Here is a 21064-nt window from a genome sequence, read left to right on the forward strand (position 1 = left end):
GGCTCTGGGCTGAGGTGGATTTCCCCAGGGCTGAAGCCACCAAGGCCCTGGACTCACAGGGCAGTGTTTTGGTAAAAAGAAGTTTCACACTGTAAAAGCTGCCTCTGCCCTGCTCCAGGGGAGGGTGCTTCCTGCGTCCCAAGGACCCTGGGCTCTGGAGGCTATTCCCAGCCTCTTGAGGACAGGCATGGGAAAGGGGGGGACACACGTGCATGTGTATAGCTGCCTGTGCAAAGCAGTGTCCAGAAAGATGGCTGCAATTGGTTGAGTGTTCCTTTGTGAGAACTGAGGGCAGATGGGGGCAGGACTGGGGGCTCCAGAAGCTTGGCTGCCCTTCTAACAGGCTGCATTGGGAGTTGGGAGAGGGGCCAGGGGGGCAATGGGACCTGCCCTGCCCTTGGTGCCAGAGTCTCTGGGCATGTGACCCACCAGGCCTGCTCTGTCCCTCCTCCACCTTTTGCCCAGCCCACCCAAAACCAGGAAAGAAGGGAGGGCTGGGGACCAGGGCTTTCAGCAGAGCAAGAGGACAGCAACAAGGCAGATGCATCCTCTTCCTGACTGGGCTTCCGGCTTCCACCTTTGCTGCTATTAGGCCTGACCCAGAGCACCTCTAGCCTTGGGTCCTTGGCCACTTTCCCCAGGGCCAAGGCTGTGAGAGCTAATTACCCAATTAGCTGATTAGCCAGGGGGCCTGGAGGCTGCCTGGGGAGGTAGGTCCAGTAAACTCCTGGGTCCTCCAGCCCTGCCCCAGCCCCTTCTCCCAGATTAACCCTGAAGATCCTGGTCTCCTCCCTGACACCAAGTTGCTTGTTCCCCCTGTGCTCATCTTCACCCTCCTACCTGAGACTGCTGTGGGATGTTCAAAAAGTTGCCGTCCCGGGGTCCGATGCTGACAAACCGGTTGGCAGAGGAGGCGCCTGTCGCTGTGAATGCTGTGGGGAGCAGGAAAGAGAGAGGAAAAAACCCCATGAGGCCTTGGGGCCCACCTTGGCACTGCCCTTCGGGGCTGCTGAGAGAGGGAGACGCTGGGTTAGACCCTTCACCCTCTCACTCACCAGGAACACACCTGTCCCCTACCCCCAGTGGTCTGCTTCAGCCAGGCATCCTCTTTCCTGGCCAGGGGTGAGGGAAGGGCCCTGGAGGCTTCGGCTGAGGTCCCATAGACCCAGTACTTCCCCCTAACTAGGCATTGCACAGGCTGGGATAGTCCTTCTCTCAAAGTACCCCAAAGCGGTAGGTACCCTTGCTTTTCCACGGCCCTTTCAGGTCTGGAGAAAAGGGAGACCGGAAGAGGGTTGGAGCTTTGGTGGACTGGCCCCACTGTACTTGGGGAAGACTGTCTCAGTCGGACCACCTCTTCAACCAGATCAGCTGGCTGGGTGCTGCACGTTTCTACCCTGCACAGTGTCAAGGACTACGCTGGTGGTTTGGGGAACTTGAAGGGGCCCAAGGGAGGGCAGGGCCAGAGGGGATGGGGTCAGAGAGGGGTGTAGGAGTTGGCTTTGGGCTAGAGCCCAGGGGTGACAAATCCCAGGCCCAGGGTCTATGGTCCTATGGTGCCCAGGGCCTGAGAGAGGCCAAGGCACAAGAGGAGGAGGAGGCTGGAAGGCCTGGCAGAGCGCCAGGGCTTCAATGCCCAGGGGCAGCTGGGGGGCAAATGGGTCCACCACCCCAAGCTCTTCTCAGGAGCTGAGCAAGCTTCTAGGGAGAGAAAGGGCCCTGCACCTCCAGGAAGGAGCACACCCCCAGAGGGGACGAGGAGGGTCACAGGCTGCCTGGGAAACCCCCACCCCCTGCCCTGTACCAGACACACTCCAGGGACCCCATGCTCACCAGCTTCTGTCCAGAAGTGCCACCCTGCAGCCTGGTCCCCCTCCCCCACCCTTCCCACCTCCAATGACCATGACCATGACTTGATGTCTTATGGTGGATGTCGATGGGAAGATGACATGAAAAGGACGGAGAGGGGGAAAGAACTCAAACCATGAGTGAGAAGGCGAGACAGAGAGCGCAAGACGGAGAAAAGTGGTGAGATGGGCCACCCTTCCCACCACTGCCCCGGAAGTCCTGGCCTGCGGCCTGCCAGCCCCCAGAGCACCGGAAGCGCTAACCATGCCCTGCCTGAAGACGGCACGAAGCCCACCCTCCACCTCTCCTGTTCCTCACGTCGGGTCTACCTTGGGCCTTCCAACTCAGATTTTTCTCTTCCCTTGGACAAAAGTTGTCACCGGTTTTAAAAAAAAAGAGAGAGAGAGAGAAAGAGATGAAGTAAGCCAAGGTCCAGAGCCTTCCCTTGTCCTTGGAACATCCAACCTGGGGAAGGAATTGAGGGAGGGGAGAGGGATGGGAGGAAAAAAAAAAAGAGGAACAACGAGAAACCAAATGTGAGACTGAAGGGGAGGGGTCAGGGGCTGGCCTGCTGCACCTTTGGAGGCCTGAACAAAGGGGAGGGGCAAGGCAAAAAGGGGATGGTGGTGGCGTCGCCTTGTGGTCACATTTACTTTTCTTGGTGTGGGGGGCACGACAAAACAAGAACAACAACAAAAAAAAATCAAAAAACAAAAACCCGAAAAAACAAAAAACAGCAATCAGGCATGAAGATGACATGGCTGTGCCTCCCTGTCCCTTCCCACCCTGGCCAGCACCCTGGCCTGCGCCCCGCTGTGCTCCCGCTCCCGCCCCCCCCACTGGGGCCTGAGCCAGGGGCCGGGCTAGGAGCAGCGGGCAGGCCAGGGGGGGCGCGGCTAGTGGTGTGCTGGCTGGTGTGGCTGAGGCCCGGGCAGCTGTGTTTGGGGAGTTCAGCTCTGCTCTCCTCCGGGCAGAAGGCTCCATGGTGCTCTGGGCTGGGGAGGATTTGGTGATGGGCAGGGCATGGGGGGCTTTTCTTTTTGCAGTGGAGACTATTTGGATGAGCCGGGACACTGGGCGTTGTGGTTTCGGTTTCATCGTCCACTTACAAGGTGATGGAGGAGTCAAGGCGGCGCCGTCTGGGGCAGTGCTGGTGGATTTGGAATCAGGCATAGGAAGGGGCACAGGTCGGGCCACTGGAGGCGGCGGCGGTAGCAAAAATGACCCCGGGACTTTGCCCTGGCCGCTACCGTTGGGCTGCGAACAACATAAATAGAGTGACGCATGAAGGCACATCACACACAGACACACGCTCCCCTGCGCGGCCACGCCAGCTCGCTCCTGAGAGTAGGCGCTCCCGGCGGAAGGTGCAGAATAAGGTCCTCTCTTCCAGGGTATGGGGTGGGTGAGGGTGGGAGGCCTCAATTTGGTCTCTCAGGTGTTTCTCTCTCTTTTTTTTTTTTTTTTAAATTTGTTTTTTTATGTGGTCCTCCTTTGAAGTTGTGAGAGGAGGAAGGGGAATGTCCGACGGGTGGTTTGTTATTTCTTAGGGAATGTGTTTTAGGTACAAAAACATGCCACCTAGCCACAGAGCAGCTGCATCTAGAACTCTCACAGGCCTGAAGACCATCTCCTATGGCAGGAAAGATGCATCCACTTGCCATCTCCCCCACGTCTCCCCAAAACACATGCGTGCCTCCCTCTGCAGGCCCCTGGGGTGGGGCCGGCTGACCCAACTGAGGACTGCCATCCTCCACCCCACCATTATAACCTGGGGGGATGCTGGGTGTGGGGAGCTGGGAGGCTTGCCCTCAGCTCCAGTGGCCTGAGGATGGTGGGGTGCTGGTCTATTCACTATAGAAGAGCCTGGGAGGAAAATCCATTTGCTGCCATTGCAGTTCCCACGAGGTCCTTCGAGCAGACGCCCTTATATAAGGCCCTCAGAAGCCCAGATGCCGGGTCACCAGATCCACTCCTTGTCCTTTGTTCCCTCTTGTGCCTCACACTCCTGTGTGAGGCCTTGCGTGCACCAGCCTTTGGCCTTCTGGGGACATAGGCACCACAGGAGAGGCAAAGGTCCTGGCCTCTTGCAGGCACAGTTTTCCTGGAGAGACCTTCCTGGAGTTCTGGGCATGTACTCCCCTTACCCTGGGCAGTGTCTCCAAGGACCACCAGTAGCCCAAGCTCAGGGGCGCTGGGCCAGTGCTCTTTGTCCTCAACTGGCCCCTCTCTCATGGGCAAAGCTTCGTCCTCACAGCCAGCCAGGTTCTCGAAGTTGGGAGGTTCCTGTGCTCCTCCCCCTCCTGGTAGGCAACCCCTGTGGAGCCCACCCCACCAATGTCTCCAGATGGCCCATCCTTCTCTCATCACTGGTTCTGCCTGGACTATGACACTGAGACTCGCAAGGGGTCTCCCCGACGCTGACTGTGGTCCTCAGCTCAGCGCCCTGGGCATCCAGCTCTGTATCAGGCACTTGACTCACGTTCTGTCCAATCTGACAACGAATGTGTGAGGCAGTAATGCTCTCTTGGGTGCCGTTCTGCTCCCCAGGGGCACTGCCATGTCTAGAAACATTTTGGTTAGCATAGCTTCTGAGGGGTGCTACTAGCAGCTAGTGGGTGGAGGCAGGGGATGTTGCTCAACACCCCACAGTGCCTGGGACGGCCCCCCAGACAAAGGCTCCCCTGTTCAAACATTATCAGCACCACAAGCAGGAAACCCTCCTTCAAGGGAAGCTTTAGGCTCCCCTTTTCACAGCTGAGGAACCAGGCTCTGTGCAGCTAAGTGGTTTATCCAAAGTCGCTGAGATTTAACTGGTGAGGCCTGAAGTTCACAGCGATATCTGTCTGACTCCAGGGTCCTTTGGATTTTCTCCAGCAGGCTCAACAACCTTCTCCCCAAATCCAAAGGCACTCAGACTTCCCATCCCCTGAAACCTTCCATAGCTCTAACTGCATCTGATATAAAATAGCATCACCCCAGTTGGGCATTCAAGGCCCCCGTGGTGTAGTCCAGATGGGGTGTCCCAGCACTCATGCCCTTTTGGCCCCTCTCCCAAGTACTTCCCACTGCAAACCTAGTGGGGCTTCCAGACAGCCTACACAGCCTAAGCAGTCGGGCTACATACTTGCTCACTGCAGAACCCTCTGCCTAGAATGCCTTTTCCTATATCCCTCAAGGCCTGCTCACAAAACACTGTACCCAACATGGGGACCAGCCAAACTCCCTGAGCCACCATCCATCTCTCTCTGCCCTGTTCTTCCAGGATGCTCCTGACCTCCACTGGAGCCTTTTAAGCAGACTGCCCCCAGGCTCCCCAGTGAGCCACGGAAGGTCACCTCTGTGTGGCTCAAGCCTGCAGCACTCAAGTCCCACTGAGGTGACTCAACCAGTCTATCCTGATGCACTCTAAAACCATAGAGCTCCACGGCTGACTTGTGCAGACCACGCCCTTCTGAACTCTGGCCATTCTGCCCAACATCCTTCACCTCTAATGACCAGCATACATCTGACACTGTCCTTCCAAATGGTTCCCTTGACTTGATTCTTCCTGCCCACTCAGAGACCCCTGACAAAAGCAAGCAGTGGCTGCTGGTCCCCATCTGTGTCCTGGACTGGAGACCCTTTATGCCAAGTGTCATTTCAGAAACAGTTCCTTCAGTTCCAGGCACCAGCCAGAGGGGTCTCCAGCTCAGCAGGTTGATGCTGAGATACGAGCAGCAACTGCCTTCCCTCCTTTCCATGGCCTATCTAGTTCCTATCTTGTTTTTCCATCGGGGCAGGAAACTCCACAGGCCACAGGTAATCCTGAGCCTGGGCATTTGGGAAGCCGAGACACGGGGGCTTTCCAGGCAGCCCTGGCTTCCAGGATGGCTTCTACTGCCTTCTAGTCCCCACAGCCAGTCTGCACCCAGAAGGATCTAAATCACTAATCCCACCCGATAAAGTTAATCCCAGCTTGATATGGCTGGACATCGAAACCTGCTGTTTTACATTTGGTTTCTAGAAGCAACTTCCAACCAGGCTAGGATGTCTCTGCTCTGGTTGGGTTGTAAGTTGAGGATTTTAAAATCTCAAGGTGTTGTGACTTTGCAGCACCTTATAACCTCATAAGTTATAAGGACTAGAAGTGCATGCTAGTGACAGACAAAGATCTGCTCCAGTGTTGGTGGGGGGGGCTGAGCTAGAGCCAGGCCTCCTGCCTCCGCTGAGCCCTGCTTCCTTTCCATTGCATTCACTTGGTGGTCTCCTCTCTGCCAGAAACACAGCTAATGAGGCATCCTCTTTCTGTTCTTTGCATCTCCTCTGAGTGGTGTTTCCATTTAGCCTTGGCCTTTACTGATATGGTTCTTCTTAATTAGGGCCTTACACTGGGGTCTGAAGATAAGCCATAGGGGGCACCTGGGAACCCTTCTGCAAATCATCTGTAAAATTTTCGCATACACGTATTTTTCTGTAAAGATGCTCTGTAACTTCAAACTCTCAAGGAAGTTAGGAATTTACTCCTCTAGGGTCTGGAGCAGTGTTTCTCAGAGTGGTTCTCTGACCAGAAACCACAGCAGCACCTGGGAAATTGGGGGAAATACAGATTCTCAGGCCCACCCCAGAACTGCTGAATCAGAATCAGGTGAGCTCTAGCCACCTGTGTGTCTACAAGTCCTCCAGGTGACTGCATGCTAACTATTGCTCTGACGGTGGCCACGGAGCAACTGTAGCCTGGTGTGGGCCACCCCCTGCCATCAAGTTAGCTGCAGAGCCAGGGCCTCTGGCTCTCCCCTCCTCCACAGCCTGGTGCTGTCTCTAGCCTCCTCACTGCAGACATCCCTCCTCTCTTGGACATGAAAGGTCACAAGAAGAAACCCAGAGAGGCTGCTCCCCAGCTGAGCTAGCCTCCCTGTTTAACCAGGATAGCTGTTTCCCCCCTACTGTCCACAGTCTACTTGGAGCAAGCACCTGTCTGGAGAAGAAAACCTTCTAGGCCAAGTGAGACCCCAATCTTGAATACTCGAGTCAAGGGAGAGTGTCAGGATTTAGCCATCAGGATGTCCAGGGGATTGACTGGCTCTCTGGACTAAACTGGTCCCCCTGGTTGGGCTCATTGATTCCAAAACCCAGTTGCCTCTGTAGGTGAGAAGGCAGGCAAAGCAGGGTTCCAGGCCTCTCTGATCCATACACACTCCAGAAGTCCCAAGGAGCCTGGGACATGGGCCAGTACTTCCCATAGACTCTGCCGGCATCTCTGGAAAAACTGCAGTGGCTGTCAGGGGTCACATCCACTTTTCCCTAAATGCCCCTAAAAGTGAATAGAGCCTGTCCAGAGAGGTGGGCAAGACTCTGAGTGTGCTAAGGAGCTGCGGAGTCAGAATAGAAACCCTTGAGGGGCACAGTGGGGAAGGAGCTGGAAAGCAGGAGAGAAAACAGGAGGGAGGGAAGAGGGAGTGAGGAAGCCCCCCTCCATCAGTAATAAACCAGCACTTAGCAAACGCCCACACTGATTTGGGCACTGGAAGACTGCCCACTGCTTTACCTGGGTGTGGTCTGAAACAGGTTTCTGATTTGCTTCCCCCATTGTGGCCCTTTGAGCAACCTCCTACCTAACCTCTGGATGGGCTGGGGGCCAGGAGCTGGGCCTTCTTATAATACAGCATGCTGCTGGGGCTCTAGAACCTTTCCAAAGGCCTAGAGACCACTGTTCCCAACCCAGAGTGGTCCCAAGGGATGAAGTGAAGCCCATTCTCCCACTGAAGGGTTGTCTCTGGCCCACCAATGTCTTGGATAATTCCTTTGCTAAGCCACCCTGCCTTTCTGCCTATCAGTGACCCAGGCTCTAGGGCTCATTGACAAAGAAGGGCAGTGCCCCCCTATCCCCAAGCCCTCACACCCCACAGAGCTCCATAGGAAACCAGTCTCTTCCAGGTTAAGGAGCAGGGCTGCACTATAAAACCATAAGCAACCTGGAAACCCTTTGTTAAGAGTCCTGCCAGCAGGAGTCTTTATGAGTCTCTGTGGACCAAGGCCTCTCATGGGGGTTAGGGAGGGCTGTTAGGAATGATGCCCGCAGGGCTCACTGAAGTCTGGAGATATCCCTGAGCATCTGCCTGGGGGGGGGGGGGTGCGGGGCGGGTGTTGCCAGCTTCCACTGGGAGGGGGCAGTGATCCTGCTCAGCACCCCACAATGCCCAGGACAGGCTCACACCACAGAGAATGAACAGCCTCAAATGGCAACAGTGCCGTGGCTGGGAAACCCAGCCTAGCACCTACCAAATCCTTGCAGCCCTGAGGTTTAAGAGGGGTGTTAGGAGCTAAGGGGCCTGTCCTGGACTGAATAGCTCATGGGTGCACTTCTGGGAAAACAGAGAGTGAAGGCAGGGCAAGGAGCCCAAGCAAGGCAGGCCCAGCTGCTGCCCTCAACTGTCTGGACCATGATGGAGAGGCACCGGCAAAATACACAGACCCCCTACCCCAGACCAGAAAACTAAGGTGTTCGCTCTGCTGGCGCTCTGCCGCTCTAGTCCCAGGTGGGCTCCCGGCTCTCAGGCCCCCTCCCTGTGATCCTGACATAGACGGACAGACACAGAGGTGAGCTGTGGTGGGGCTCCTGGGCCTCTGGACTCACCTGTCCGGTGGCCTGGCCTGAGCCATCTGAGCACACAAACTGCACAAACTCCTTCAGCGAGTCCTGCCCGTGGTGGTGGTGGTAGCGGATGGTTGGGTGCGTGAAGTACGGGCTCGACTGCTGGATGATGGACGTAGAAGGGAAGTGCAACGCTGACGCCGTGGCCCGAGGGCTCCCTGCATGCACGTGGGCAGGAAGAAGGACATCAGTGGTCAGAAGATGAGGAAAGTGCTGGTCAGGGCATTGAGGGTTCAGAGTAAAAGGGAAGATGGGTGGGAGCAGGGCCAGTACCCGGGTAATGAGTGAGGGTCTGGCCTCTGGCGTGAAAGTTGAGATACCGTAGTGCCAAAAAAATACCAAAACCCTTAGTAATCAAGGTAAATAACATTTTAATGCACTATTTTAAAAAACCCAATTGGCAAACTAGGGCTGCACACCAACTAGCTGCTTGTCCTTGTCAATAAAGTTTGGGCAGAACCATGGCCGGAGTTTAAGGTGAGACAAGCGATACCAGGTCATGCAAGCACAGCGTCAGCCTCGTTTTTAATTTCAAATGTTATCTGCTCATTGTCTAATTTTACAACAGTTTTTATTTTTAGAAATAATGCATTAAAACATCATTTATCGTGACAACTAAGATTTTGGGCACCCCCGTACATCTGCACCCAAGGTAGGGTCCAGGCCTTGCATGGGAGCCCGGATGAGGGCGGAGGAGGCAGACACGACGGGCACCTGTGCACGCCATGTGCACACACGAGTCGTACATCTCCCATGCTCTTGTGTGCTCAGCCCTGTCACATTCGTGCATGCGTCCTCGCACATGCAAGCTCACACACACAACTCGCACCCCGGTGCAGGCCCCAGCTCTTCCCCAGCCAGTCCTCCCCCTCCCGTCTGTTTCCAATCAGCTCGCTCTTGCTCTCGGTTTCATTAGGGGGCTGAGGAAACTTGGCTTCTCTCTGAAGTTCATAAAAGCTGAGTGGAGCTGGGCCGGCTGCCTCCCGCAGCCAAGGCCCTGGGCTCCCTGCCCCCACCTCGAGGCCACCACGCCCTGCCCCAGCGCAGGCTGCCTCTGGGCTCCCAGCCAGGAGGCCCAGAGGAGGAAGCCGGGAGGGTAAACCTCGCTGTTCTCTGTGTCCTATAGAAGGGCCCAGGAGATGGTGGGTGGACACAGGGCTGTGTCCAGAAAAAGTTCAAGCCTCTTTCTACCAGATGGATGCCAAGGTGGGGAAGAAGCAAGTGAGGGAGTGGCAAGGCTGAGGACTCAGCTCCCACCAGGAACATCGAGGTGTTCTCCCTGCCAAGTGCCTTCTCTTGAGACAAGAGTCCCCCAAGTCAGCAGTTGGTTCCATCCCCGGGAGAAAAGCCCAGGTGTCACCGGTGATTCCTGGGTTCCTATGAGTGCTCTTGTCAACCTGTGCCCCATGCCAACCTGGATTGGTGCTGGGAAACCAGACCTTGGTCTTGGCCAAGAGCTGGGAGAGAACAGCTAAAAGGAGGGCAGGAGGAGAAGCCTAAGCTTTCCCAACCACAGCTGGCAGTGGGAGAGGAGAACCAGAGAACCAGAGAACAGGGCAGGCCTGTGGTCTCTGCAGTCAGAGGGCAGGTCAGAGGAGGCCTAAGGACAGGCATGTGCACACATCTACACACACGCACAAGCCTGCACACACCCTGCCACACAGGTATGCATCCAAAACATAAATGCACACATGCAAGCACACATGCAAGCACATTCACACATGTGCATGTGGGGAGTGAGAAGCAAGTGGGAGAGTGCTTGGGGACAAGGTGAGGCGGCCCTGCAGCTGGTGGGTTCTCCAGCTGGTGCTGCTGTGGAGGGAGGGCCCATTCCCTTGCCCGCCCACTGTCTTACTAGAGCCCCCTCTGAGAGCTCAGGGCTGTCGCTCTGAAGAACCCTGGCCCCTTCACCTGGCCAGCTGCCCCTCAGTGTTCCGCCACCTCCCCCATGGTCCCCTCCTGGGCCCCCAGTTCTCACCTGGTCTGACTCCAGCAAGCACAGGCAGCGGGTGGTGAGTGAAAGCCATGCGCGGGGAGCTGCCCTGAGAGGAGAGGGCACTGCAGAAGTCCAGCTTTCCTGACTTCTTTAGAGAAGCCGGGCCTGGGGGGAGGAATCAGCAACACAGTGCAGGTTTAGCTGGGCCAGGGCGGGAGCAGGGGAAGGCGGGAAGCCAGCAGCTCACTCCTCTTCTCAGGCCCCCTCCCGGCTGCCCCTCCCCCACATGCTCCCTACTGCCTCCTTTGCCCCATCTGGCTGTTTCTCAGGCCCTGTGTGCAGACCAGCCAGCCCTGGGTGCTTCTGAAAGGAGAGGAAAGTGAGGCACTTGGGTGTGCTGGGCAGGGGGTGCGTGGGGGCCCACCTTTCCCCCTGACATGCAGATAATGCTCTCAGGGCGCACAGATGAAAGTTGGGATGCAGGGTCAGGGGGCCAGGAAGGGCACTGAGGGCAGAGCTGGCCAGGCAAGAACTGCCTGGGCCAGGGGACCCAGAAGCTGGACTGCCATAGGATATGACGATTTAGGGTTTTGTTTTGCTCCTGGTGCCAGAATCAGGGTGACATTTAGCAGGAGACAGGGAACAAAGGACCCCTCTAGGACCTTGATGCTGCCAACCAAGGTCATCTCAGTGCCCAGTGGGCACCACATCCAAACAGCACTATGACAAAGCAGGGCCTCAGGGCCAGGTCGTCTGGAGGGGCTTGTTTCTTCTCTGGGCTGAGCCTCAGAGGCTGTGCCCAGGCTGGAGGGAGGGGTAAGGTAGAGTCGGAGCAGATCTCCAGAGCTGCCATCTTTGAGGCACAAATCAAGTCAGTTTGGGTGGGGGGGTAGGGGGCTGCAGAACAGAGAAATAAGAGCCATTTAAACCATAGAGGGAAGAGGCTGGGGGAAGGCAAACTCCCAGCCGCCAGAAGAGGTGTTATCTGGTGGCAGCTGTGTGCCACCTGATAGCTGGGATGGTGGGGGGTGGGGGGAGTGCCCCCACCAGCTGTGCACAGCTGTCCCCTAGGCCACGCAGCGCCTCCCCAGCTGTTCCCTGTCCTGCAGCTGGGCTTCTTAATTGGCGATTTGTCTCAGCACAGGGAAGCAACACAGGATGGGGTAAGGAGGAAAGAGGAAAGAGAGGAAGCTGGGATGCAGCAGCAGGAGGATGCCGGGAGCCATGCGTGCCAGAGGAGCAGAAATGGCAGCCTCTACAGCAGAGAGCCAAGAAAGGAGAGAGCAGGAGCCTAGAGGGGAGGGCTCCTTGGGAACTAGGTCTGGGCAGAGGGGCCTGGAGGCCACCAGCCATGATGGATGCATCTTTAAGGCATGTGAGGCCTACAGAAGCAGGCTTTTGGCTGAGGCCCTGGCAGGGGTGTCCTCAGGGCCTTCTCGACTGCTTCTCTCTATGCCTCCCAAGGTCCCCCAGGGAAGTGTCTGAGCTGTGCCGACCCATGTCCCTTGCCTGCCACAAGGAAACCCTAGGAGGGAAACCCAAAGTCATGTGGGGTGAGCCTTAATGGTGGTCTAGAGCCTGCTCCCTTAGCCCAAGGCCTGGAGGAGGACCCTCCTCCCCTCCTCCTAGGAAGCCAAGAGCAGAAGCTGTTTCTGCATCTGGGGCAGCACCTCCCTACCTTTGGCCTTGTTTTTCCCCCAGCCCAGCTCTGGCCCATCCACTTGGCCCTTCCCAGAAGGGCCACATCTGGAAAACACCAGGAAAGGTGCCACTAGGTCAGGCCCTCATTTTCCTGAGTTGGGAAACAAAGCCTCAGTCCCCAGGCCTGAACGCGGCAGGTGTCCTGTGCACATCCCACACATGCGGGGTTGTACTCCCCGGCCTCAGACACTCACACCTCAAGGGTGTATTATTACAGGCTACACCACCAGCGTGCCAGGCAGAAGTGCCCTGCTGCCAGCCTCCTCGTACCTGCACACAAGGTCACATACTAACACACACACCTCCTTCTATTCCACCTGGGCTCTCCATGTCTGCCCATGTCTCCCAGCAAGACCGGAAGTAACGGTGGGTGGGTTCACCAGGAAGGGGGTGGCAAGTGGTGGTTGGGAGGCCTAAAGACAATTCTGCTCACCCTTTACTAGACTCTGCCCCTTCCTGGGAAGCTGGGCCCTTTAAACCAGCAGTTCTCAGCTCAGTCAGCTTGGGGAGATTCTGTCCTCACCCACCCAGGGGACGTGCAGCAATGTTAGAAGACCTTTTTGTACACCACACCTGGTGTGTGTGTGGGGTGCTACTGGCACCTAGTAGGTGGAGGCCAGGACTTCTGCCCAACACCTCACAGCGCACAGGATGCCCCACCACAGAGAGCGATCCAGCCCCAGATGTCAGCCATGCCCAGTGTGAGAAACATCTTTAAACCATGAAGACCACAGAGATGAGGCAACCTCTCTATAGAAATACCAAGAGAAAAAGTCCAAGAAGGCTTCGAAGAGGAGGCCACACTACCACTGCAGAGCAACAAAGGTCTCTGCTTTCCTCCTGCCGTGCCAGCGGGCTCTGCTACCCATTCAGTGACAGCCCAGCTCCTCGCCTCTGCTCCCTTCTCTGGCCTGACTGCCCTTCTCTGGAAGATCAGGAGGTGAGAAGCAGGTGGTGCCAACAATGGGGGCACCAGTGGGAGAACTGCCAGGTAAACAGAGGGGGAAGAAGAGGTTCTGGGCTGCCCTTGCGCTGGGTCAGGCCCCGTGACTCCCATACCTGCATCCACATCGTTGGGCCACCCACTGGACTGGCTGCTGCCAGCCGCTGGGGAGCGGCCTGTCCCAGGATAGAAGACATCATCAACAGGGCTCTCCATCTCGCTGTCATCGATGGACTTGGGGCGCTTGGTGGTGCTGGGAAAGGAGGAGAGGGATCAGCTGGGCCAAGGGCAGGTCAAGGTGCTGGCACTCAGGCTGATGGCCCCCCGTGTTGGGAGCAGGTGCCAACTGACAGCAGCATTTCTGGGCGCTCACTCATGTCCCCCTCCAGACCAGCCCCAAAGCCCTTTGCACCCAGCCTGCCTGTTCCTCCTCCTCCTCCTTGATCACCTCTTGGTCCTTGATACCATCATGTACCAAGCTGCCCAAGCCAAAGAAGTGGGCAAAACCCTCAGCTGCTTCCTTGGCCCCACCTATTTCCCATCAGCCCCCAGGGCCAGGGTGAGGCGGCTGAGGCATGCACCAGGGAAAAGAATGCCAGGGAGTCACACAGAACTCCATCATCAAGATATTATAGGTATGAAAATACTATAACATTTAAATGTAATATTTAAACAAATCAAAATGAACACCAAAAACCTCACAATAAACCAAAACATCCAAGTCTTTTTTTTTTTAAAGGGACAGGATCCCACCCTGCCCTGCACAACTGACCCCAACCATGGCCTACTGTGTCCCCCGCAAACATGTCTGCTCCACATGCTTCCCTCTACTGCCATGCCCCACCTCCAGGACCTGGGGCCCTCTTCTAGCCAGCAGAGGCCTCTAACTGGATGTCAGTTCTGTCCACACAGGTGGCTGCTGGGAGCACTTCCTAAGCACACACTCCAGCATCTCCTGCTTAAAACCTTCAGTGGGTTCCTAGTCCAAACACCTTCCTCTGGCCTCCGAAACCCTCTGTGGAGGGTTCTGCCAGCCTGCCCAGCCTCGGCTGGGGTGGAGGCTGCTCTCTCTGTCTGGAGTGTCCATCCCATGCCCTTTCCAGCACCCTGTAGGTCTGGACTCTAATGCCACATTCCCAAGAGAAAGACGTTCTTGGATGCCCACAGGGAGTACCTTCCAGGCAGAGTCAGGCCTTGTGTAGCTTTGTGTTCCCAGGGCTGAGTGCCCATAACAACTCGAAGCAGGAAGTGCAGGGGATGGGGAGCACAATGGGCCCTGGTTGCCCTGGAGCCAGTTCCCTCAAATAGGGGTGACATTTTGAAGCACCCAGGGAGCTGTAGTATAGCTGCCCACAACACCTGAGATGGCTTAGTGGCAGAGGGGAGGAAGGGGGAAGGCCAGGGGTGCTGGGCTTACCTGGTGGAAGGTGGGGAGGTGATGGACCGCCGCCCCAGGGTCACCTGGTTTATGTTGTAGTAGTTGGGACTCTCCAGGTCTGCCAGCGAAAAGTTGGGCCCTGATGCCGTTGCAACGGGAGCTAGGAAGAAGGGAGAGGGTGATTAGTTTGGAAGGTGCGGGAAGCCCAGTGGAGTCTGTTTTGTTACCATGAGTAGCTCCCCAGAAGCCCCAGGGCAAGCCTGCTGAGGAGACCTCCTCCTGGCTGGGAGCACACTGGAGAAGAGCCCTTAGTTGTGTTTTTTTCCTCCAAAGCAGAGATTAGAGACGCAGCTCTCTGGACACCTCTGCTTCACTCAGCCTGGTGCCCATGAGGCAGACGATGTCCCAGGAAACCCTGACTGCCCTCTCCCCAAGCAATAGCCCATCAGTAGGGGACTGCCTCCTCACCCCCAACCCTGCTCACTCAGTCTTGGCCAGGAAGAAAGGATTCACTTACTCTGTGATACTCTGACCAGCTCCGTCACATTCCAGACCCCGGAAGTCACAAAACAGTCCTGGAAACTTAAGTGCCCTGAGGAGGGAAAAGAGCCAGTGAGTGAGTGGGAGCAAGGCCAGGAGGGGCTGCCTGAGTTTTCCTCAAAGCTCTCCCCACCTCCCCACTGCTCCCTCCTGAGCCTCAGGCTGGCCCTCAGGGGTCCTCAGGTTCACAGGGAAGAGGGGGTATGCTCCAGCTGAGTCTCCTCCCCTCCAGCTGGCAGCCAAAGTTCAGTTAAGAGACAACTGAGTAAAGGGGGAAGACCTGGTGGAAGCCAGAGGAGGGCCTGTGGGGCAGGGCAGGCAGGGCGAGGAGGGCAGGTGGGCTGGGGAACTGACCATTGGGCAGTGGTTTGATGTCCGCATCTCCTTGCTGGTTTGAACTATCTGATTGTCCGGATTCTGCAGGAGACACAAAGGGGAGGATGGGTCAAAATCAAAGTGCCCCACTAATAGCTACTTCTCCAGCCCTGTAAACACCTTCTCCCTCCCTCCAGGAGCAACCCAGGGAGACTCAGGAGACCAGAAGAGGGGGAAGAAATTACTGTGGTGGGTATTACTGGGCACTACAGGGTGTTTGGCAGAATCCCTGGCCTCCACCCACTAGATGCCAGTAGTACCCCAGTCGTGACAACCAAAACTGTCTCCAGACACTGCCCGATATGCCCTGGGGACAAAGTCACCAGTGGGTGAACAGCATTGGCTGACAGGGTAAGAAGGGCACCTAGGAGAGAAGCTAGCAACCATTCTGCACAGCTGGGATGGACCCAAGGGTTCCCCATCATCCACCTGCCTCAGGCGCCCAGAGAAGCAGCCCCTTCCTTCCCTCACTCATTAACTAGAGCCATTCCTGTCTTCCTGAGCCACCCCCACCTCACCTTTATGCTTACAGGCAGTGCCTGGCAACACGGAGGGGGGAGGTCTGCCCTGACGTGGTTGCCCACTCTGTGCCAGCCTGTCTGGGCTGTCTCATGCCCTGGTGCCACAGCTGCTCAGAGGGAGCCCCGAAACAAGGGCCCATTGTGCAGTGGGAGCTCACAGAGGACTGGGGGCAGGGTGGAGTGTGTGTGTGAATATTTTGCTGAGCTTGGGAAAGCCCCCCACCCCCACCCCCCAGGTCCTCAAAGCTTTGTGTGCTAGAGGCACAACGGGGACCTCCAGAATGCCTGCCTGGGCATGACAGCTGGTGACAGGGTGGCGGAGGGGGCCTGGGCAGGAGGAAGGCAGGCACTTGATAAAGAATCAGCTGCTTGCAGGGGGACAACATGGGGGTGGCACTGGAAAACTGGGCACTGGTGTTGGTCAGGGCTTTGCCCCACACTGGAACGATCCTGCCTCCTGGTCTCACCCATCACTCTGAGATCAGCCCACTGGGACACTGCCCCCTCACTGGCCTCACATCTGAGCCACTCACATTGGGGAGTGACCAGCAAGGAGATTCCTAAAGGGCAATGTGGGCCCCCACTGGAGCTGGCAGGCAGAACAGCAGCCTTCTCAGAGCAATGTCCCCACCGCGGCCCAAGCCATTTCCTGGGCACCTGCCTCACTGTGGCTGGTGGGAAAGGACAGGTTGCCCCCAGGACAGTTTCAGGACCCACTTCCCCCATCCTTTAACTTGTGAGTGTGTTTTTTTTTGTTGTTGTTGTTGTTTTAATGCCAAAAAATAATAACAAATCTTGTCACGAATCAAGAAATCAGAGGTTTAAAAGGAAATTGCTGATGGGTACCCCTCCCCTCCTCCAGTCTGGGGTTCTTCCTTCTGTGCCGCACCTTGCATCCACACGTGGAGACAGCTACTCCTAGCCCGGGCTGCCTCTTTGTTAGTGGCACTCTCTGTCCTGGAGAGAACTCACAAGACCCCCTTCTAAGTTCTGGGGAGGGCGACCTCTCTGTGCCAGAGCATCTTATGGGTGTGCATTTTCTGTCCCTCTCACCTCGGCCCATACCTGGCTTTCTAGGTATGACTCAAGCCCCAGACAGGTCAGGAGAGAGCAGGGGAGGGGCGGAGGCAGCCAGCGGCCCACCCTAGGGCCTCCTTGGACCCAGGCTTTCCACTTGCTCCCTCTCAGGGTCGCTCTTTCCCCAATTATTAACTCAGGAAGGCCACTGCCTCAGGACCGCCTTGTGCAGCCCAGCAAGGGACACGTGCTCTAGCCTCCGCTGCCCAGGGGGTCGCCGCCACCAACCCCCAACTTTTCCGGGACCAACTCAGTCCCCACCAAGCCCTCCAGGCCTGGGTCAGCGATGTGGGGGAGACAGAAGGGGCCCTGGATTCACCCCATGGGATTGGTCCTGCCCTCCCTACACACACCAAAAAATGGGCAGGTGGAGATGGGACGTTTTGCGCATGCACACACCCAGCCCAGGGACACAAAGACGGAGAGCGAGAACCTAACAAAGAGATGGAGGTGGACCAATGATGGAGGCAGAGACAAATGGGGCTCCAGGAGAGCGAAACAGACAGGAAATCCTTCTAATCCAGAACACTGCCCCCAACGTTATTTCTGTTATTACTATTAGCTCCACGTAGAGAAGCGAGCAGGACGCGACAAGCGCGCGGTTGCTGCCACGCGCCTGTGGCGCCGCCCGGGCGCTGCTGGCAGCCATTTTAGCCCTTGGCAGCCATCTTACGCCTGGCGCCCTACCACACCGCCCCCGCGGCCTCGGCAGGCTCCGCTCAGCGCCAGGACAAAAGGCAGACGCTGGAAATCTGGGCCCAGGCTGGGAGCACAGAAGCCAGCGCTGTAGCCGGGGCAGCTGTGGCCTGGGCCCCCGCCGTCCTGCTCAGGCGGCACGCGCGTCTTCCTGCCGGCCAGCGCCGCCGGGCGGGCGGGCGGGCGTGCACAAGGGACAGGAGGGTTGGGGCCAGGGCCTGGGGATACCGCACTCTGCTCAAGGCGCTGAAGCCCCCATGGCCGACCCCAGGCCCAAGGGCTTCACTCGTTTGTCACGAGGGGATCCCTGCCCCAACGCACAACAATGATGGGAGCAGGCCTAGGCCCACCAGTCAGCTTGGGACTGTGCCTTGGACAGATGGGGGAAGGGGCTGGCAGGAACCCAGCCAGTGGCTGCAAGGCCCAGACAGGCTGCTGGGCCCAGGCACAGGCTCCCGGGGAGGGCGAGGAGACACCCCTGCCACCCAGAGGTGGGGGCAGCTGGGCCAGCTTGCTTACACAAGGGGCTCTTTGGGAGCCATGCCCTGGAATCAGGGCCTGCTGTGGACAGCATGCAACACCCCAGCACCTGACTCCCTTCTGTCTGGGCTCCCTGGGGGAGGGGATAACCTCAGGCCTCAGGACAGACAGGAGGAAGGCCCCAGGCCCCGCCTCATGGCTGCTCAGCTTTTATCTGGCAGAATGGGGCTTATCGGAACCACCAGCTGAACAAACACACAAATCCACGGTTAGTGAGAGAAAACCCTCTGCCTGAACTCTTTATCTCCTGTTCGCAGGCCCCACGCACTGCCCCCTGCCAACAGCACAGGAGGAGACCTGACTGCTCCATGGTGGGGGCTCCTCTCTTCACTGCCCCCCTTCTCCCCTGCCCCTGACCCAGCACAGGGTGGCTCTCCTCTGACAGTCCCTGCCAGGCAGGCATGCATGAGTGAGCTCCTGCCACATGGGAGCCCCCTCCAGTGTCTGCTTTCTCACTGGGGACAATGGGCCAGCTGGTGGCCTGCAGGCCAGTGCAGAGGCAGGATGGTGTTGGCTGGCACAAGGCGGGCAGGTGCCTGGCTCCATCTTTTATTCTTTCCCGTCCAGCTTACATCCCTGAGGCTGTCACTGATTCCTCAGCCTTTCAGGAGCACATCTGCTGGCAAGCCTTTAGAGCCTCGGCCTTTTCTCTGGCCTGGTTATCAGAGCAATGGGAACTCTGAGCACATAGCCCCAGTTTGGAGCCACCCTGAGAAAGGCCAGCACAGAAACCCAGACCCCACTCCCGAACCTCCCTTCAGAGACTACAGCTGCCTTAAATTCCTGGAGAGACTAGAGACAGGACAGAGGGATTGGGGTCACTGTTACCTGCCCTCAGCCCCAAGACAACACATTTTCCTCCTTCCTGCACTGAAAACCAGAGAGCACCCTCCCATGGTGCCCATCCTATGAGGCCTCCGCTAAACCAAGTTCAGCCTTGGCTGGTGTGGTTCAGTGGTTTGAGCATGGCCTGCAAATCAAAGGGTGGCTAGTTCAATTCCCAGTCAGGGCACATGCCTGGGTTCCAGGCCAGGTCCCCAGTTGGGGGTGCACGAGAGGCAACCACACAATGATGTCTCTCTCCCTCTCTTTCTCCCTCCCTCTAAAAATAAGTAAACTCTTAAAAACAAACAAAAACACCAAGTTCAGCACTGGACAGGCATCAGGGCCCCTGCCCCTGAGCCAGGTTTGGAGATGGAGAGAATTCTGGAGCCCAGGGGGTCAAGCTAGCTCATGCTGCACATGAGCACACGCTCTGCTAACTGTCTTTCATGTGTCCTCCTCTTGGGACCTGGGCTACTCATGTGATCCACACCTCTGAGGCAGAGGCCTCACCTGCCAGTGGTGCCTGGGGACTCTGGCTGCCCAGAAGGCTCCCAGAAGTGGGGACTATGCAGGAGAAGGTGAAGAATCTGGACTGCCTTGGGGTGGGCCCAAGTGGGCTGCCCAGAGCAAGGCTCTGAAATTGAAGGGACTGTTCCTCATTCACCTACACACGTCATTGGTCACCCCGTGTCAATGGCTTGTGGACTGGCAGGCAGCCTGGTTCAAGCACCCTGACCTGGGCGAGGCTCAGCTGATGGTTGGCAGTGTGGGCCCCTCTCTTCCCCAGGTCCCTGTCTCCCTGGAGCAGCAGCAATGACCCCAGTGCTGTCTTTCTTACCCCGCACCAGCTCTATCTTCTTAGCCCTTGAAGCTCCCAGCTTCTTTCATCCAGCTCTTAGCCTTTCCCTCTGGAATCTGTTCTGTCTCGACTCCATACCCCTCTCTCTGTCCTTCTTTTTCCTTCATTTCTCCTCTCTCCAGCCCCATTTTCTAGCCCGATCCTGCCTGTTTGCACACGTGTGTACGTGTGTGCACACATGTGCATGTTTCTAAGAGGGCTCTGCCTCTTCATTAGAGTTCTGGAGGGGGAAGCCCCAGCTGCCAAGAGGAGTTGAGTGCTACACATGAACCCGACTGACAGCATGTTTTTATATATATATTTTCCAGTCACAGGCAGGGAGATATTTATGGCTCCTGCTAGGTGAGGGAGGAATTCCTTCCTGCACACTGCAGTGAAGAACGCTCTGCCTCAGCTCCCGCTGGAGACAAACTCTGAGAAAAGGCCATATGGAACTCGCTGGCCAGCCACCCCTGTGCACATCACTGATGGAGGGAGTTCCTCAAGGTTGAGGGGCACACAGACCTGGCTCAGTCACACCCACATATGCATACCCAAGCATGTGCCAACACTCAGGCCTGCAGACCTTGGAGATGCCTCTAGCCACTTCCTGCTGTCTTGCTTGGGTGGAGTGAGTGGTAAACCCAGAGCCTCGGTCCCACTATGCCCAGCATGCTCTGCATGAAGCACCAGGCCAGACAGGAAACCCCTCCAGCTCTGCCCTGAGCGCTGACCTTTGGGGGCTGGGGAGGACAGCCCACAGAGTTCACCTGTCCTTTCCCTGGCTCTCCCCAGGCCTGAGGTTCCACAAGTAGGTGGGGTGTGTTCTGTTCTGGGGTGTTATCCTTTGAAGGGCCAATTCAATTCAGGAGCTGCTTGGCCCTCTCCAGTGTGGCACAGCCCCTCCCCCACTCCTCTGCGATTCCGGAGCGTCCAGGGCACGGGAAACCCAATCTCAAGGGGAGCCAGAGGCCCGGCCTGCAGCAATCAGAGCCGGAGAATATAACTATTGTGCCTCTTGAAACCTAAGTCTGAGAATCTGAGACACCCTGAGGAGGGAAGCAGGACGGATGGGGGGCTAGGGAGACGGGTCACAGAGGGGTTCTCCCCATCTCAGCAAACAGGAGTCTGGGACCAGGAAGTCCTTGAGAATGCAGGGCAGCCAGAGGGCACAGGGGGGTGGGGCTCAACCTGGGTCAGGCCCAGGGGGCT

General features: G+C 57.2%; 1 protein-coding gene across 6 annotated transcripts in view; it reads right to left on the reverse strand.

The window, feature by feature from the left end:
* The window catches only part of NFIX (nuclear factor I X), a 91621-nt gene that overhangs the window by 4001 nt on the left and 66556 nt on the right, over window positions 1-21064 (reverse strand). For 3 of the 6 annotated variants that reach the window (XM_090289745.1, XM_090289746.1, XM_090289744.1), the window contains exons 3-10: window positions 15335-15397; window positions 14958-15032; window positions 14480-14600; window positions 13179-13315; window positions 10461-10583; window positions 8465-8640; window positions 2958-3105; window positions 841-932 (exon numbers count right to left, since the gene is read on the reverse strand). In XM_090289745.1, the coding sequence (XP_090145871.1) occupies window positions 841-932; window positions 2958-3105; window positions 8465-8640; window positions 10461-10583; window positions 13179-13315; window positions 14480-14600; window positions 14958-15032; window positions 15335-15397 (935 nt within the window). The remainder of the gene's footprint in view (window positions 1-840; window positions 933-2957; window positions 3106-8464; window positions 8641-10460; window positions 10584-13178; window positions 13316-14479; window positions 14601-14957; window positions 15033-15334; window positions 15398-21064) is intronic. The other 3 variants (XM_090289747.1, XM_090289748.1, XM_090289749.1) reach the window with 3 other exon arrangements.

The sequence above is a fragment of the Furipterus horrens genome, unplaced genomic scaffold, assembly GCF_987537825.1.
Source record: "Furipterus horrens unplaced genomic scaffold, mFurHor1.1.pri manual_scaffold_10, whole genome shotgun sequence".
Lineage (NCBI taxonomy): Eukaryota > Metazoa > Chordata > Mammalia > Chiroptera > Furipteridae > Furipterus > Furipterus horrens.